Here is a 19,098-nt window from a genome sequence, read left to right as displayed (position 1 = left end):
TGTACAGATCTGTCTGTATAACCGAGATTTGAACTTCATTCGGTAACTGTACAGCTCTGTCTGTATAACCGAGATTTGAACTTCATCCGGTAACTGTACAGCTCTGTCTGTATAACCGAGATTTGAACTTCATCCGGTAACTGTACAGCTCTGTCTGTATAACGAAGATTAGAACTTCATCCGGTAACTGTACAGCTCTGTCTGTATAACCGAGATTTTAACTTCATCCGGTAACTGTACAGCTCTGTCTGTATAACCGAGATTTTAACTTCATTCGGTAACTGTACAGCTCTGTCTGTGTAACCGAGATTTTAACTTCATCCGGTAATTGTACAGCTCTGTCTGTATAACCGAGATTTTAACTTCATCCGGTAACTGTACAGCTCTGTCTGTATAACCGAGATTTTAACTTCATTCGGTAACTGTACAGCTCTGTCTGTATAACCGAGATTTTAACTTCATTCGGTAACTGTACAGCTCTGTCTGTATAACCGAGATTTTAACTTCATCCGGTAACTGTACAGCTCTGTCTGTATAACCGAGATTTTAACTTCATCCGGTAACTGTACAGCTCTGTCTGTATAACCGAGATTTTAACTTCATTCGGTAACTGTACAGCTCTGTCTGTGTAACCGAGATTTTAACTTCATCCGGTAACTGTACAGCTCTGTCTGTGTAACCGAGATTTGAACTTCATCCGGTAACTGTACAGCTCTGTCTGTATAACCGAGATTTTAACTTCATTCGGTAACTGTACAGCTCTGTCTGTATAACCAAATATTGTATGCTACGAAATATTACTTGTATCAATGAAATAGAAAAACACAATACAGAGATATCAAGATTCCCTGTTCGTGTGTATACAGAATACACAAAAGGAATATATTTGCTGTATATAAAAAAGTCTTCACACATCTATACCTAAAAGTGTGATTGTGGATCAATTTTAAATGTCATTGTATGACGTCACCGTTATCAAAATTTATCATTTATAACTTACCTCCGTTTCACCCGTAAAGTAAATAAGACACCAATAATTCCCTGGGGCAATTATTCTCCCGTTCTTGTACGCATGTGTGTTGTTTCTAGCCAAACAGGCAGATATAGATGGGGTCAGGCGCCCAACTGTTCGCTACCGTAACAATGTATGTTTTGTTAATCTAATTCTTCATGACTAGGCACTTGGCTTTATAATTCTTATCATTCATAGTATGCAACGGTTTCTATCGTGATTATGGCGCCATATTGTACGTGTTATTCAATCTCCTGAATACAAAGTACATATCATCACAGGATTAGTACCTGAAATCGGATTATAACTGTGGTAAATTCCGACCACCTACTTGTAACATTTATTCATGTACGGTCGTATCGATATTTGATACATATTACATACAGTATGGATGCTAGTATGATTTTCAATCCATATGCGATCACTTACAATGTGGTGTAAATATTTAATCTGGGTCTGCAGCTCACATACCTCTGCATATCAGGTCACATATATACTAAACCACGATTAGTCACAACTTCGCCCACAGTTTCTATCTCGGCTGAATAGGGACTGTTTGAAATGGAGCATTTGTAATATAAAGACGAGCTGAATATTTCGAGTGGAAATAAAATATCATCGGTGTTTTAACCTACCGATAAAATACAGTATATATATACATGGATGTTTATATTAATAGAGCTGATTGTCTGGCACGTCATCACTTAATTATAATGATTTAAGTAATGTTCTCATAGAATCATCGACACAGTTAACATTTAATTAAAATAATTATGATTCTTTTCTGCGTTAAGCTAGTGAATGTGAAAATAAGAAAGAGTGTAATGCATTATTAAAATATATATATAGGGAGAGAGAGAGAAATATTTTATAAATAGGGAGAGAGAGAGAGAGAGAGAGAGAGAGAGAGAGAGAGAGAGAGAGAGGGGGGGGGGGAGGGAGAGAGAGAAAGAGAGGGAGAAAAAAAGGGAGGGAGGGATGCAGGAAGAGAGAGTGTGTGTGTGTGTGTGTGTGTGTGTGTGTGTGTGTGTGTGTGTGTGTGAAAGTCTCTTTTAAAACATTCCATTCTTCTCCAATACCGTGATTCCTTTATATTTCAGAGTTTTAAAAAAGGGAAAAAAGAAGAAAAAATGAAAATAGCGTGGATCGTATATAATCTCTAAATGATAATTTATAGAATTACATGTTTTTTTCTGAATTTTACCGAGACGAAAGCGACCGTGACTCTGACAGTCGACTTCATTTCTACTTGTCTCTCTTTACTTTCTATCAATGTTTTACTTGTACTACTACTCGTTTCCCTATCTTTTATCTTCTACTGAAAGTTAAATAAACGAAAAGATGAAAAATATTCCAATTTTATCTACTGTTTCAGGTTTTTCCCCCTTTTTTAACAGATGTCTCCACGCCGGAAGTCTTTGCAAATGTCTCCCTGCCGGAAGTGTGTGTCCTGTTGACGTATTATTTGTGGGTTGATTTGTTGATTAGTCACAGTTGTTTTCGTCTGCGCTAGCCGTCCTGTTGAAGCAAAAAGGTGTTGTATGTTGTATACAAAGGCAACATTAAGTACACACAGTACCAAGTAAATCATTCTTCCAACAACAACATAAAAATACTTTTTTAAAATTATAACTGCCTACAAGATATGCGATTTGGAACATTTGTATTGTTAGTGAACTCCGTGTCCATCTTTGGCACGCATTACTACATCCATTTTATAGCAGTCATAACTGATAAAGCCAGTTGATTTTGTAACATCAAATACATTAGGAAACAGTAACACAATGTACATAGATTCTTCAGTAGTGAAATACATACCAAAATTAATTTTTATCGTTGACAAGAACGATACCAAAATGAATTGCTTAGGCCCTCATTATAATTGGAGAGACTTCACAAGGAAAATTGGAAGACCCGTAATCAGACCAAAATAAAAGAGAAACCAGCATAAGCCACGTGACTGCATCATGTCTTCTTAAGTCGATTGAACACAAAACCGATAACATGTTCGTTATCACATTGTCGAAAATATGTGAAAAGATCAACGTGAAGTTAACACCACATGACATTTGAGAACTACTTGTTTTCTATGACAACAAAGGTCACGTTTTCCCAAAGTATTTCCCAAGGAATAATCACACAAAAAGTGTCTGCTTTTAGAATTATACAAGAGGGGGGAAACCTTATCACGCCTTCTTTGCCTATGATAGTAGAAAAATTACCTAGTCTCGACTAGAACTTATACGAAGGCACTTAGAAAAACAGTGGCATTGAACTGTACATTCCTTACAGAAGAACAATAAACAATTGCCCGGTATTGAAGGGCGTGATGACTGTTACTTTTCTGTTATTCTTTCCGGTATGTATTGTTTCTGTTGCAATCAATAATTTTTCTCTATATCTGTAGTCTTTTAAAAATATTTTTACTGTTGTATTTTGTTGCATTTTTGTTTTGTTTTCCATAGCATTTCCTTCATTTCATGAAATTTTAATACATGTCACTGTATATATAACCATTAAATAGATTTTTTTTTTAAAAATTCTACGTCAATTTGTTTCAGGTTTCTGTTTTGTATTACTTTACTGGTCTCATTAAGGTTCGGGGAAAGCAATCTTCTAGTCTCCTGTATTTAATTGTAGTGGTTATTGTTAGAAACGTTAGTGAAAAGGAAACGTTTATAATATTTTATTACATAATTGATATGTTATCCAGTGATATCGCCCATATCATAGCCCGGTTGTCCTGTGAGATCGCCCATATAATCGGCCTGTTATCCAGCGAGTTTACTCATATAATCGGCCTGTTATCCAGTGAGTTTACCCATATAATCGGCCTGTTATCCAGCGAGTTCACCCATATAATCGGCCCGTTATTCAGCGAGTTTACCCATATCATCGGCCTGTTGTCCTGTGAGATCGCCCATATAATCGACCTGTTATCCAGCGAGTTTACTCATATAATCGGCCTGTTATCCAGTGAGTTTACCCATATAATCCGCCTGTTATCCAGCGAGTTTACCCATATAATCGGCCCGTTATCCAGCGATTTTACCCATATAATCGGCCCGTTATCCAGTGAGTTCACCCATATAATCGGCCTGTTGTCCTGTGAGATCGCCCATATAATCGGCCTGTTATCCAGCGAGTTTACTCATATAATCGGCCTGTTATCCAGTGAGTTTACCCATATAATCCGCCTGCTGTCCTGTGAGTTCGCCCATATAATCGGCCTGTTATCCAGCGAGTTTACCCATATAATCGGCCCGTTATCCAGCGAGTTTACCCATATAATCGGCCTGTTATCCAGCGAGTTTACCCATATAATCGGCCTGTTATCCAGCGAGTTTACCCATATAATCGGCCCGTTATCCAACGAGTTTACCCATATAATCGGCCCGTTATCCAGTGAGTTTACCCATATAATCGGCCTGTTATCCAGAGAGATTACCCATATAGTCGGCCTGTTGTCCCGTGAGATCGCCCGTAAAATCCGCCTGTTGTCCTGTGTGTTCGCCCATATAATCGGCCTGTTATCCAGAGAGTTTACCCATATAGTCGGCCTGTTGTCCCGTGAGATCGCCCGTAAAATCCGCCTGTTGTCCTGTGTGTTCGCCCATATAATCGGCCTGTTACCCAGCGAGTTTACCCATATAATCAGCCTGTTATCCAGCGTGTTTACCCATATAATCGGCCTGTTATCCAGCGAGTTCACCCATACGGTCTGCTATTCATCGAGTTTACCCATATAATCGGCCTGTTATCCAGCGAGTTTACCTATATAATCAGCCTGTTATCCAGTGAGTTTACCCATATAATCGGCCTGTTGTCCTGTGCGATTGTCCGTTAAATGCGCCTGTTGTCCTGTGAGATCGCCCATATAACCCGGCCCGTTACCCAGCGAGTTTACCCAAATAATCGGCCTGTTATCCAGTGAGTTTACCAATATAATCGGCCTGTTATCCAGCGAGTTCACCCATATAATCGGCCTGTTATCCAACGAGTTAACCCATGTAATCGGCCTGTTGTCCTGTGAGATCGCCCATATACACGGCCTTTTATCCAGCGAGTTTACCCATATAATCGACCTGTTATCTAACGAGTTAACCCATATAATCGGCCTGTTATCCAGCGAGTTTACCCATATAATTGGCCTGTTATCCAGCGAATTTACCCATATAATCGGCCTGTTATCTAATGAGTTAACCCATATAATCGCCCTGTTATCCAGCGAGTTTACCCATATAATTAGCCTGTTATCCAGTGGGTTTACCTATATAATCGGCCTGTTATCCAACGAGTTAACCCATATAATCGGCCTGTTATCCAGCGAGTTTACCCATATAATCGGCCTGTTATCCAGCGAGTTTAACCATATAATCGGCCTGTTATCCAGCAAGTTAACCCATATAATCAGCCTGTTATCCAGCGAGTTTACCCATGTAATCGGCTTGTTATCCAGCGAGTTTACCCATATAATCAGCCTGTTATCCAGTGTGTTTACCCATATAATCGGCCTGTTGTCCTGTGAGATCGTCCGTAAAATCCGCCTGTTGTCCTGTGAGATCGCCCATATAATCGGCCTGTTATCCAGCGAGTTTACCCATATAATTGGCCTGTTATCCAGCGAATTTACCCATATAATCGGGCTGTTATCCAGCGAGTTTACCCATATAATCGGCCTGTTGTCCTGTGAGATCACCCATATAATCGGCCTGTTATCCAGTGAGTTTACCTATATAATCGGCCTGTTAATCAACGAGTTTACCCATATAATCGGCCTGTTATCCAACGAGTTTAACCATATAATCGTCCTGTTATCCAGTGAGTTTACCCATATAATCGTCCTGTTATCCAGCGAGTTAACCCATATAATCGGCCTGTTATCCAGCGAGTTTACCCATATAATCGGCCTGTTATCCAGCGAGTTTACCCATATAATCAGCCTGTTATCCAGTGTGTTTACCCATATAATGGGCCTGTTGTCCTGTGAGATCGTCCGTAAAATCCGCCTGTTGTCCTGTGAGATCGCCCATATAACCCGGCCCGTTATCCAACGAGTTTACCCATATAATCGGCCTGTTATCCAGAGAGTTTACCCATATAATCGACCTGTTATCCAACGAGATAACCCATATAATCGGCCTGTTATCCAGCGAGTTTACCCATATAATCGGCCTGTTATCCAGCGAGTTTACCCGTATAATCGGCCTGTTATCCAGCGAGTTTACCCATATAATCGGCCTGTTATCCAGCGAGTTTACCCATATAATCGTCCTGTTATCCAGCGAGTTCACCCATAAAATAGGTCTGTTATTCGGCGAGTTCGCCTATAAAATCGGCTTCCTATTCAATCATCATCATCATAATCATCATCATCATCATCATCATCATCAACATCATCATCATCATCATCATCATCAGTGACCTCGCCCATGTTATCAATCCGTTATCCTGTGAGTTCGCCCATATAATAATATGACAGCTATCATGTGAGTTCACACACATAATGGGCCTGTAATCCTTTGAGTTTGCCCATGTAATATTTTACGTACAATGTATAGATTTCTATTGTAATACACTTTGCAGCATTTTCATTGGCTGTGCCAATTTGAAACCGACTGTGATGTCATAATATGTAAAATGACGTTACGCTATGAATTGAAAATGACGTCAAAAATTGCTGCTTACGTTTGAATTTGTCCACCACATTTATATTTAAAACTTGTCGAAATGTAACTTTTATGAGTTACTTAAATGCGATAAAATGAATCTGAAGTTATTTTCCTATATTTTCCAAGATTTTTTTATAACCAAGGACAGCAAAATATAAAATGAAAAACTCAATTAAAGCTGACAATGTAAGTTCAAAATCTTTGAAAACCATGAACAAGGTTTCCGTTTCAAAAAGCTTTAGAGATGTCCCTATCAAAAGGGCGCTGTCACCGTATCTAAGGAAGTTGTGGACAATTTAGTCTAAGCCTTGCTCAGGCATCCCAGGGTATAAACAGCAAGCATCCTGTCAAAGCAGTTACACGTCGCTTGTGATAGGAAGAGTCATGGAGACGGAAAACTTCTAACCAGCGAACCGAAGTCAAACCGGTTTTCATTTCGTGTATGTTATCACAAGTTCGCGTGAACCTTAAAGCGTACACTCAACTAAGGAACATGCGATGTTGTGAAGATGATCAGTACTTCTCGGGTATTCAAATTACGTACAAAAAATAAGATAAAAAGTATAAAATTGCAAACGTAGAATCCATCACATACAAGTATTTCCTGGATGTGCACTTAACATTAGATTAAACGAACTTACTATGTCGCCGAAGCGCTTGAAAATGCTTTACAGCATGCGATTATCTGTTTATTTTCTCAGTGGTCGTGTAAATGCTTGACTAGCAAAACAAGCGCACAATAATGATCTGACGTAGACTGTGTAAATTTGAAAAAGAAAATTTTCTGGAGAAAATAAATATTAATAAAAAGTAAAGCTGATAACACAGGAATTTATTTCTGTACTCTAGAAGAGGCAGGGTTTGCATTATTTATTTGTCAATATGTTGTCTTTTTTCCTCCAAAACGGATGTTTCACTGAAGTAACGATAACTGGCTTGACAGGTTGCAGGCCTTGGTACCCTGGGACTCTCCTACACGTTATCAAGCACGGCTTTGACTAAAATGTCCGTCGCTTCCTTAGACACGTTGACCTAATGTTATCGTTAGCATAGAAAATTAACAATATTTTATATCAATATCTAAGTTTTCTTAACTTACATAATAAGTTTTATTATCTTTTTTATGAACACATGTGCATTTTTCTTTCTAATTTCAAATCTTACCGGTTTATTATATGAGATAGATATACACACGGCGTGTCAGTAAAGCACGTGATTGCAAGAACTTTTTACCACAGCACTATCTCTGTTTTCTATGGACAAGAAATTACGTCCATCTTGCAATAGGAGACGCCAACAGTTTGTAATCCCTCGTATATGATTTTCTGTTTTATTTTTTTGTTTTTGTTTTTGTTTTTTTTTTGTTTATCCTATCCATCTAGAGCGTGGTAATCAAACCCAATATGACTTCTGATATCGTTTTCTGTCCAAGAAGAAGTAACGTTTTCGTCATGATAAAAAGTGCGAAGTTAAATGAAGACTACCAGTACCATTGTAGTGCTTACAAGAGTATCAGTGACCCTGATGAATGCTGACAAAAACGACTGTATTTGACAAAATATTATAATAAAGGGCCACAATTCTGTAATTAAGGTGTTACATACCCTGAATTTTGCATATCACACATTCTCTTAACATGGTCTTTGTGTACAACCATTTTTATGGTTCTAGTTTTAATGCAAGCGAAGTTATGCTCTTGACTCATGACGCAAAATTTGAATGAAAGACAACAAAGGTGGGTGGGGGCCTACATTGGGCACAGTGCATTGCACATCTCCTGAGTATGACCAATGTATACGCCAAGTTTTACTATCCTTGCTTAAGTGTGGGCAAAGTTATGCTCTGGACTTGAAATGACAGACGGAAGGACGGAAGGGCGGACATGGATGCGAGCGACAATATGCTCACCCGAAAATTTTCGAGGAGTATTAAAACAACCTAGAAACTACCGACATATGAACAAAATCATAATTCAGACTCAAATTCGATGGCAATAAGGCAAAATATGAACAACAAAAGATTTACATGGAAACTGCTGAAAAAGTACAAGGAGGACATATTCCGGAAGAGTCAGCGTCTTCTGCCTCATTGATGCGACGACAACCGTCATGTAACGTTCCCAAATGAGAACCGTGAACCATCAAGTTTACGTCAGATTTACGTCGGTAACTAAATATCAAAAGTGTTGTCGTCGATAAGGTTCTAATTTAACTCACTATATGTAGTATCATAAACTTGGACCATTCTTATGAATCTTGGTTGAATCCCAACAAAAATGCTTAAATGTAGAAGCAATGCGTGGCTGGCTCACTAGTCCGTCCAAAACACTTGATGGTCTACTTACATCATATACTGTACATATATCACACGTGAATTCAAAATTTGCCGTTCTACATATTCTACACAGATGTGATAAGTCGATCATTCTCGCTACTTAATTTCCGTCTTACTATCTACGAAATCAAACGGTTTTACTCTGAATAAACGTATCTTCACTCCATCTTTTGACTACAATTGCGCCACCTTCCGGACATTAGATGATAGTAACTCAATTATATATGCCTGTGATCTTTTTGACTTTGATGGAGTTTCTCTTTAATCTTCAGTCAACATGTGTTAGAGAATGTCTTTATGTCTAGAAATTCGGCTGGCCAGACATGTATCATCGATTTTCTAAAGAAAAACATAAAGCTTGCAACTTGAAAAATAAGAGCACGTGTATGTTTACAGGCATAGTCTTACTTCGCCGAAATTCTTGGTATGAAAGGAAATCTTGTCCACAATCGTGCCAGTTTTATGTGGCTAAAGTCCCTTTCAAATTTGATTAAGAGTTATAAAACAGAATTAAAAAAACAACAATAGTCATCTAATTCAAAAATCTTTATTAATGAAATCACAGATTGCATGGACATACCAATTAATTCGTACTACAATTTCTTCTGGTAAAGGTACACAAGCACTGACATATTTATTATATCATTTAAGGGGACTACAAGAGCCTGTCTGTCCTCCTGACACTCGTTTACATCTATATAGTAGGCATGTCAACCTCCCATCTGCTCAAAAGCATCTCTACGGTCACCTAAAAGAGGTTCTATCGAAAACGTCAAACTACAACACACCATTATGTGGTGCAATTAAATAGGACGGAATATCTGTAAAAATGAAGTTGATACATTTTATTCATCTACGTCCCAACAAGATACGACGAAGATATTTATTACAAATTCTTGACACTGATCTCTACACTATTACTAAGATAAATCAATATTTTGGTCTCGAGAATAGTTTTGCCATTTGCAGTTGCACACAACGGTTTTGGACGGTTTTTGATCTGAAAGAAAGTACACGGTATTGTAGCAACATTCTATCACTATGTTAAAATGAAACCATATTTAGGAAGTTAGCAAAAAGAAAGATAATTGTATATATATACAACATATAAACATATTAATATCACGTTCTCAACAATTTCCTTAATACATTGATGTTAAAAATTTAATTCATATGCGTAAACTTTCAGAGATTTATATAAAAAAATAAATGTATATTATTACAGAGAAATAATCATTGAGTGTAAATTGCACGTTGAGTTTGATTATTTGTCAATAAATGTATAAAGGAAGTGGTCAACAGGGGAAATAGATTAGCTAAAAATAAAAATACAAAACGAGGTATCATAGCTTGTGAGCAAAGTTAAAAACAAAAATAGCAAAGTCACGTTGTGCAGAGTATTAATATAGAGCAAAATCTTAAAATATACTTTTTTAAATTCAAGATTGTCACCCTGTACAATTTTTCATAAATGTATAACCAATTGCAAATGTAAATGTATAAAAAAAAATAACAATATAAATTAATATATCGATCTGTAGAATGGACGGGAAATGTTAAGACACATTGAAACACAAATTAAGAAAGAAAATATAAAAGAAAAAAATAGTCGTTCACTTTTTTTTCTACGTTGTATATTAGATCCCGAAAACAGGGACATTAAATGTAATATTTTCGTCAATGAAAATATGCAATACACAAAAATGGAGAAGAAAGAACAAATGGATATGTGAAAGTTCTAGCTGGGCATCTTTCCGATATCATTGGCTTTTTGTACTTTTTGTCACAGAATAAACATTTTCAGAAATATTGTGCGTCAACTTATAACAAACGTTTCCTATATACAAATGGTTTTATTGGACTCTGTAACTCTCTTATTCATTTGATAAATAATTAGCATTTTTTATAAAACAAATTCAATGTAAATTTTGCTTTACTTCCGAGAATGAACAATTGTTTTGATCATAAAGTTTTGGGTTAATTCTTACAGCCATGCGGGAATTTATATCTTCCGTGGACAAAGATTTTGTAAAAATAATTTTGAAATCCTGACGTATTGGGAAGGCAGTATATATCCATAAACACGGACAAATTACTACCATAGAATGAGTATGTGTAGCGAAACATTAAAACAATATCCTATTTTTAAAGCTGTCAATTTAGATGTTGAATTCATGATATTAGCAGGATGTCGATTTCATTGGTGCAAATACAACTTAGAAAGGCCGACCTTTTCATTGGAGCAAATACAACTGAGAAAGACCGACCTTTTCATTGGTGTAAATACAACTGAGAAAGACCGACCTACCATCTCCACTATTAATGTGTTGGAAATACTTTTTAATCCAGAAAGAACTTTGAAAGTATAAACAATAAGGCATTTGCGACTACTTTGTCGTCGATATATCAATTGCTGATTTCCCAGAAACGATGATTTCAACACCGGAAAGTTTTATTCAACTAAAAAACATGTTACTACTATAATCATTGATATTTTTGTAAAAATACAACATTAGCAAATAGAAAAATACAAAACAGAAAATAACAGAAAGAAAAAAATAGATCTTAAGAATTTCTTACCCAAAATATCTTTAAGCAAACCATCTATCTTACGACGACTTCTGACCTTGTAACCGTGCAGGTTAATGCAAATTTACTGTTTCAACTTGCGCCATCCGTCTGTATCTGCTTTAAACTCATTCAAAATGATATTTGCAAAATATCAACTACATTATGTATGTTTGCATATTAAGTACATTTACAGAAAGCTATGTATTAATAAGGCATAACAAAGACAACAAGAAGTACACATCAATGTGGAGTCAACATAATCACAAACTGATAAATTCTCGTATTATCTGATTGTCGAAGCCTATTTTCATATCAGTGTTATCTCAATAATGATGACCATCATCGCTATTGATTTAGATACCTGGATAAAGGACTTCTAAAAATATTTTTTTGTTTTACCTGTTTCATTAACTATTCTTAACACAAAAATCCACATATAAACGAGCTTCCACAGCTACAAATTCTTATGTTCAAATTTACGTATGGAATTTTACACACCTCCGCAAGCTATGTGATGAATACCAATATTAGGAATATGTAAGAAAAGTTGTTTCATTGGGAAACTGAAGCTTGGAAGGCTTGTAACAAAAACCAGAACATCGTTAACCGATTCATGATAACATAAATTCTCGTTCCTCGTTCTATATGTTACAGTCCATAATTATCATATTTCTTCTGAAAGCAATACATAAGCTCTCGTTTGAGTATATATTTAAACAACTGTACTGTCATAAAAACAGACATGAGAAAGTACGCAAATTTCATTAAATTCTATTAGTTAAGACTATCTGAAAACAAAACATTAATATCAGCAAACAAATAATATAATAAAATTCTTGAATGGACCTATAAAATCAGTTTTCCGGTGGCTGTCTAATCTCACACTTCAACATGACAGCGAAACAAGATCTTCGTAGAAATAACTTCTGACATAAAGACATAAATCAAAGAATATTGCGACAATCACGGAAAATGTCGGTCATTATAGATCCAGGATTCAGAATGAAGTTGTAGGGGAAAAAATCTGGAGTTAACCTTGTATTAAAACAGTCACTCGCACAGACTGAACACCTGCTACTTATTAACAGGTCCCACTTCCTCCATTGCCTCCTTTGCAGCTTTGGTGTCGGGGTGATCCGCCCCTAAGAAGGAGAGGAAGACGTTGTAAGATTCCTGTAGTTGGTATTTTGCCTTTGCGAAGTAGTTGGTGGCGAAGTAAAATGTCCCAAGATTGAACCTGTAATGACAACAATGATATGTGTGCGGTGAATAGCGTTTGATAATACAAAGTTCCACTAGCTGGTCAAAAGAACCTTAACGAGCTTTTTCGTATGTCGTTCTTTTATTCGTCCGTCATTATTTTCTTCAAATCTCTACTAGTAATATGCAATGAAGTAATTTTTTATCAAATTCGACAGATGCATCCTTGGGGCAAAGTTCATCAATTTTGTATAATTGACGTGCCTTGGCCCAAAAAGAACTTAAGGATTATTACTAAAAAAAAAAAAAAAGGAAAATTTTGTAAATCTTTAAAATTTTTCTTTGGTAGGAATGATTAGATTTTATTCAAATTTGGTCTGACGCATACTTGTGTGAATGGAATTGAGTTTTGTATAAACAATGGGTCTCAGTCCCATGGGCCTTAGGGGCGGGGCCGAAAATTAGATATCAAATTTTAAAGTGCCTTCTCTTCTGTATGATAGACAAGATTTCATTCAAATTCGGTCGAATGCATACTTGCGTTAATTGAACTTGGTTTGCTATAAACGTTGAGTCTGGCAAAGGGCTTGAAGGGTTTTACCTACTTTTAAATTGGAAGTTAGGTATCGCAAGATGCCATTCAAAATACAAAATTATAAGTATACCGGTACTCTATAATCTATAACAGATTCGGAAGAATTTGTGTTAATTATTGTCAATAACTGCAGGTCTTTTTTTTCAATTTCCTCCTAGGTCCTCTTCATCTTATCAAGGAGGTCTATTAATAAAGAATACATAGGACTTCGATAATTTAAGATAACCTGAGTCCAAATATTTCTGTTGCTTACAAGTCATCAAAAATCTAATCTCTCTTGACGCCAAACAGAGACAATCTAGACCGGCATACTGGTTCTCCAATAAGCCACAACAACAACACAACCCATCAATGAGAGTAAATTGTGCATTTATAAGAGGTCATGAATCTTAAGTTTAAGTAACACTAATTTGCGATTCGCTTTTGATAAAACGGAATTTACAAAATGGCAAATGTTCGTTTCATCTTATAATCTCCAGACAGGCTAAAAATATACACGTACTTCTTACCTTTTGAAATATATTATTAACATTATATCACAAAAATACCTTTACCGATACCAGCAATGACGTGCATCATTACATTTATTCCAGTAGATTAGCTAACAAGCAAGCCAATCAATATAGACGAAAATATATCCAATTTATCTTCCCAATTTGTCCTACAATTGAATTAGGCTAACAAGCGCCCATAACCCTGGATACATACCTACTTTATGGGATTTCAATCTATTTATGTAAACTTTGTAATTAATCCAGCATTGATGAAACACAATAATTACTTCTTCCACGTACAAGGTGGAGTATTACCACTGTTCATAGGTTACGAATATCCTATTGATCCTATTTCTTAGGTTTAATAACGGCATTTCCTGCCCCAGACTGTGGTGTGTGATGACAAGGCTGTCAATTAATTGACTATGTAAGACTACCTGCAGTCTCTCTGGCATGTATACACCTTTGATCTATCATATGAACCGGCATACGGTATATATGACTTTGGGATTAGTCCCAAAACAGAAACTCGGTCTGAGCACAGCTTTCAGAAAAACAGGAACTAAAAATGAAAAACGCTTTTTACATGACATTAAGTTTTTGACGTGGAAATTAAAGCATAAGTAAACATTAATACGAATTTTTCATGATAAAGGCATTTTTTCTTTAAAGGTTAATTAGTCCTTTAAGCTCGCCCTCTTTGCCACACAAATGAGACAATGTTGCATATAATGACTCTGACATAAAACAAGTCGCGTAAAGGTTATTATCACCACTGGATCAATTTGGATTGATGTGAAAATAATTAGATAAAGTAGACATGTCACATGCGGTCGTAAGTGAAAATATTCATAAATATATCGTATATTATATGTAGTTTGATAATTCCTATCTTATGAAATCTTGATAAATCATTTCACAATCAAAACCTTACAAGGTTATTTTTGAAGTGAAAATTGTGTGTGCGTAAGGACCTGTCTCTCAATAGACAGATGTACTCACTTGTAACAATCATGTTTTGTTGGCCGATTCTGCTTCTGATGAAACATGATTCGGAAAGTTAAACTATCTTAAATGTACAGATTTTGTACATTGGCTCAATATATCATCATGCAAGCCTTCGCAGCATGTGACCGATATATCTAGGTCAGGACAGTTGCCTACTCAGAACATTTGGCTTGTAAACTTGAACCTTGAAATGGTGATTGAAATTAGTATTCATTACTGGAAAACCGACTCTTTAAAGTTATAAACCAACAAATTAATATAAAGATATAATTTCCCCCTGACTAGAGAGTCCATATCATCTAGACCATGAACCTTAATGATGACGTTGGTATTGAAGCGATGGTTTGGCTCTTCTGTATCTAACCCTAAATTTGTATTGTGTGTCTTTTGTACACTTGCATGTGATAAACACTGCTTGTGAACTTGTACCAGCATGCCATGCTTTAATTAATTCGACTGATACAGAATACACGCATGCCCTTGACGTTTTTGTTCTGGAGTTATCTGATAAAGATAAAAAAAAATTAATGCATCATGTAGCAGCTAATTCACTTCCCCATCAGGATTTCTACTTTTCTTTCGATCACTTTGGATTTTCCTCAATTGCCTCCTAGCTAGCTAGACCTCAAAGTTAAGGAATTCCTAGAAAGACGAAACAGCTGTATAATGCAGTATAATTCAATGTCTGGCTCAACTGTATCTAACTCTAAATTTGTATTAAAGGTACTATTCCTTTGTGTGTCTTTTGTAAAATCTTTGATTTTAAATCACCGTTTTAAGTAATGCCATGCATAAGACATTTATTAGGTATGTGTTTTTATTGTAAAACAGAATGTACTTTGCCCTACCAGAGACATGTGCTATACAGATAGATCATACGACAACATACATATCTAATTTTTTGGGAAAAACATACTGAAATTGGAGTATAAAGATTCAGTTTCGTGGAAATGTTTTTTATAAGGTAGTTTTTTTTTCATTCCACATTTTACTGATCCCGTAATCTGCTGTGTGTGTGTATCAGTCTCGAAGAAATGATATTTGAGCAAAATATGAACAAAAAGATTTACATGGGTACTCCTGAAAAAAGTACAAGGCGAATAAGACAATGTGTTTTGGAAAAGTAAACGCCTTCCACTTCATCGACGATACCAAATCAAAGTAGGTAATGTCATGTTCCAAAATGAGAAAAATGTATTCAACACCAGAACCAACAGGCATACTAACGAGAATATAGAATATTTCTCAAAGAAATTACTATGAAGGTTTTAAAACGTCAAATTGCTATCTAAACTTTAAAAACATGCATTTCTCGAAACTCCGTATAAGAAAAAACATAAGAAAAAGCTAGGCCTTCGGATATCGAATCAACTGCGACACGCAAATACTAAAGGCTGGCTTTGCAGGGAAGCTGCTTTCCATAAAAAGAAAATTCATAAGAAGGGAAATTGAAATCACTATGCCAATTATACAGCTTGGTAGAAAGCCGTTCTTGCTTATTTCGTTGTTGATAAGACTCTTGGAAGACATCTTAACCGAATTCGACAAAGATATTGTCAACCGCATACTCGTTCATTTTCATGGTTGTGTTACCGTATATTTCTTCTTTGATTTGCCTTTTTTTAAAGAAAAATACGCTTCAATATAGTTCACAGGCCCTCATGATTAGGAAATCTTTCAGTCCAGAATGGGGTTAGGTGGTGAACAGAGCGGAAAAATCAAATGTTCTTTTCGAAGATTTTTTAGGTGTTGTGGATTTCAAGGGTATTTTTACTTTAAAGTTCCCATACAATTAACTGATCCAAGCAATTAACTTGATGCAATGTTGGTGCTTTAATGGGGTAAAAGATTCTAAAATCAAAGCTGAAAATCACGTATTTTGGTATGATATCCCACAATTCAATAACGGAAGGCCAGATGACCTTTTAGTAAAATCAGTTAAATATTTGTTAATACATCTTCTGGCTTGTGTAAGGTAGGCGCGTAACGGAAATGGCAACCTGCTGTTGTGTAAATGAATCCATGCTTGTTTGTGAAGTAAATATCATTTTGTTTTTGATAAGTCTATTGTCAACATGTTTTGATAACACATGTTGCATGGGGTTTAAATCAGAGATATATATTTTAAAAATGGTCTATTTTTCTAATAACACATGCTGCATGGGGTTTAAATCAAACAGATATATATATATTACATACATGTTTTTTTCTGATTATAGGTCCTGCCCTCCTCCCCCGGTAAAGTGAAGTCACTTTATATCTTGTTTTCAATTGATGTTTCTTCACTTACTTTTTGATCTCTTTACTTAATATTGTTCCTCTATAAAAACGAAAAATACTAAGGGTGGGGATATTTAGGGTGGGGATACTAAGGGTGGGGATATTTAGGGTGAGGATACTAAGGGTGGGGATATTTAGGGTGGGGATACTGAGGGTGGGGATATTTAGGGTGGGGATACTAAGGGTGGAGATACTAAGGGTGGGGATACTTAGGGTGGGGATACTAAGGGTGGGGATATATACGGTGGGGATATTTAGGGTGGGGATACTAAGGGCGGCGATATTTAGGGTGGGGATACTAAGGTTGGGGATATATACGGTGGGGATATTTAGGGTTGGGATACTAAGGTTGGGGATATATACGGTGGGGATATCTAGGGTGGGGATATTTATGGTGGGGATACTAAGGGTGGGGATATTTAGGGTGGGGATACTAAGGGTGGGGATATTTAGTGTGGGGATACTAAGGGTGGGGATACTAAGGGTGGGGATATTAAGGGTGGGGATACTATGGGTGGGGATATGTAGTGTGGGGATACTAAGGGTGGGGATATTTAGGGTGGGGATACTAAGGGTGGGGATACTAAGGGTGGGGATATTTAGGGTGGGGATACTAAGGGTGGGGATATTTAGGGTGGGGATACTAAGGGTGGAGATACTAAGGGTGGGGATACTTAGGGTGGGGATACTAAGGGTGGGGATATATACGGTGGGGATATTTAGGGTGGGGATATATACGGTAGGGATATTTAGGGTGGGACAGAGGCTGTTTATGGTCATGGTAACATTTTTTCATCATTTTTGTTTTCCAATTACCCTGATTCATTCATAAGAACACACAAATAACAATAATGATGTCTGGAGTGAGAAATTTAGGGTGGGCAGGAAGGCTTAACATTATCATGGCTATGATAAAGTGAACCACCCCCTGCCCCGCCCTAAATTTCACCATAATGGTGAAGTGAACTGCGATTCACCTGACCATGGGCTTCATTTTATCAAACACTGGGTTCAGAAGCTAGGTGAGATGTAAGAAGATAGAAATACTTTTGAAACGAAAGGCAATGTTCAGCATGATTTGTTGATTTGTTGATTAACAATTTGTGTTAGGGAGAGAATCTAATTTTCAATCTATACTATATGTATGCCAGTCTCCTGAATAGCTGACAGTAACATTTTTCATGTAAGTTTTTTGAAATCATTTGCAATGGTCAGATGGACTGGATTTTATTTCAGTTTGAATTAAAACTGAGAGGATAATGACTTTTTACTAACACAAGAGTGTTGGCTCTTGCTTCAACAGAATTAGCTCATTATGTCCAATAATAATGAAAAATAGATATAAAAAAAATGCAGTAAAAATTGGAATGAAGTCTTGATAGTTCAATTCAACTTTATGGTTTGACATTTTCACGATCTGAAACTGTGTGTAATACCTTCCCACAGGCTGCAAAAATCCTATAATCATTCTTACATACTACCATTTTCTACAAGCTGATCGAACATAAAATTACAATCTTTTGACATGGTATTTCATTTAGAATTATTAATGCTTTGTCACATGATATTTTATAAGTCATTTCTTCTAAACTGAATATTATCAAAAAATATCAATTGGGAAGTAGACCGTGATGTGCCATAACATCTACTGGTGTAGTATGATAAAGTGAATCCCGTGGAAAAGTGAACCGCAATGATTCCTGTTCATTTCCCCGGGCTTCACAATACCATGCTACACCAGTATATCGCAAGAGAGCATGAGTGAAACAAACTAGGATGACTTTGAAGTCTATAAACTTGAAAGGATAGGAAATAATCATAACCCATTATATATGTACACAAGTATCTACCATTCAATCCTTTAGGGCTCACTTAACGATTGAGGATCAGATCTTTTGAATCTGAACACAATAGATTACAATTATATCTCTG

At 36.4% G+C, this 19,098-nt stretch overlaps 1 protein-coding gene across 1 annotated transcript in view; it reads right to left on the bottom strand.

Annotated features, from left to right (window-relative positions):
* Window positions 1–12,663: 12,663 nt before the first annotated feature.
* LOC132558436 (uncharacterized) overlaps window positions 12,664–19,098 on the bottom strand; it is a 42,937-nt gene continuing 36,502 nt past the window's right edge. Inside the window, exon 32 of the mRNA XM_060223004.1 lies at window positions 12,664–12,826. Within this exon, the coding sequence (XP_060078987.1) occupies window positions 12,664–12,826 (163 nt within the window). The remainder of the gene's footprint in view (window positions 12,827–19,098) is intronic.

This window comes from Ylistrum balloti, unplaced genomic scaffold (assembly GCF_031769215.1).
Source record: "Ylistrum balloti isolate Yb309-2 unplaced genomic scaffold, AGI_CSIRO_Ybal_v1 Utg370790, whole genome shotgun sequence".
NCBI classification, from domain to species: Eukaryota; Metazoa; Mollusca; class Bivalvia; order Pectinida; family Pectinidae; genus Ylistrum; species Ylistrum balloti.
This window is presented reverse-complemented; position numbering and strand designations above follow the sequence as displayed.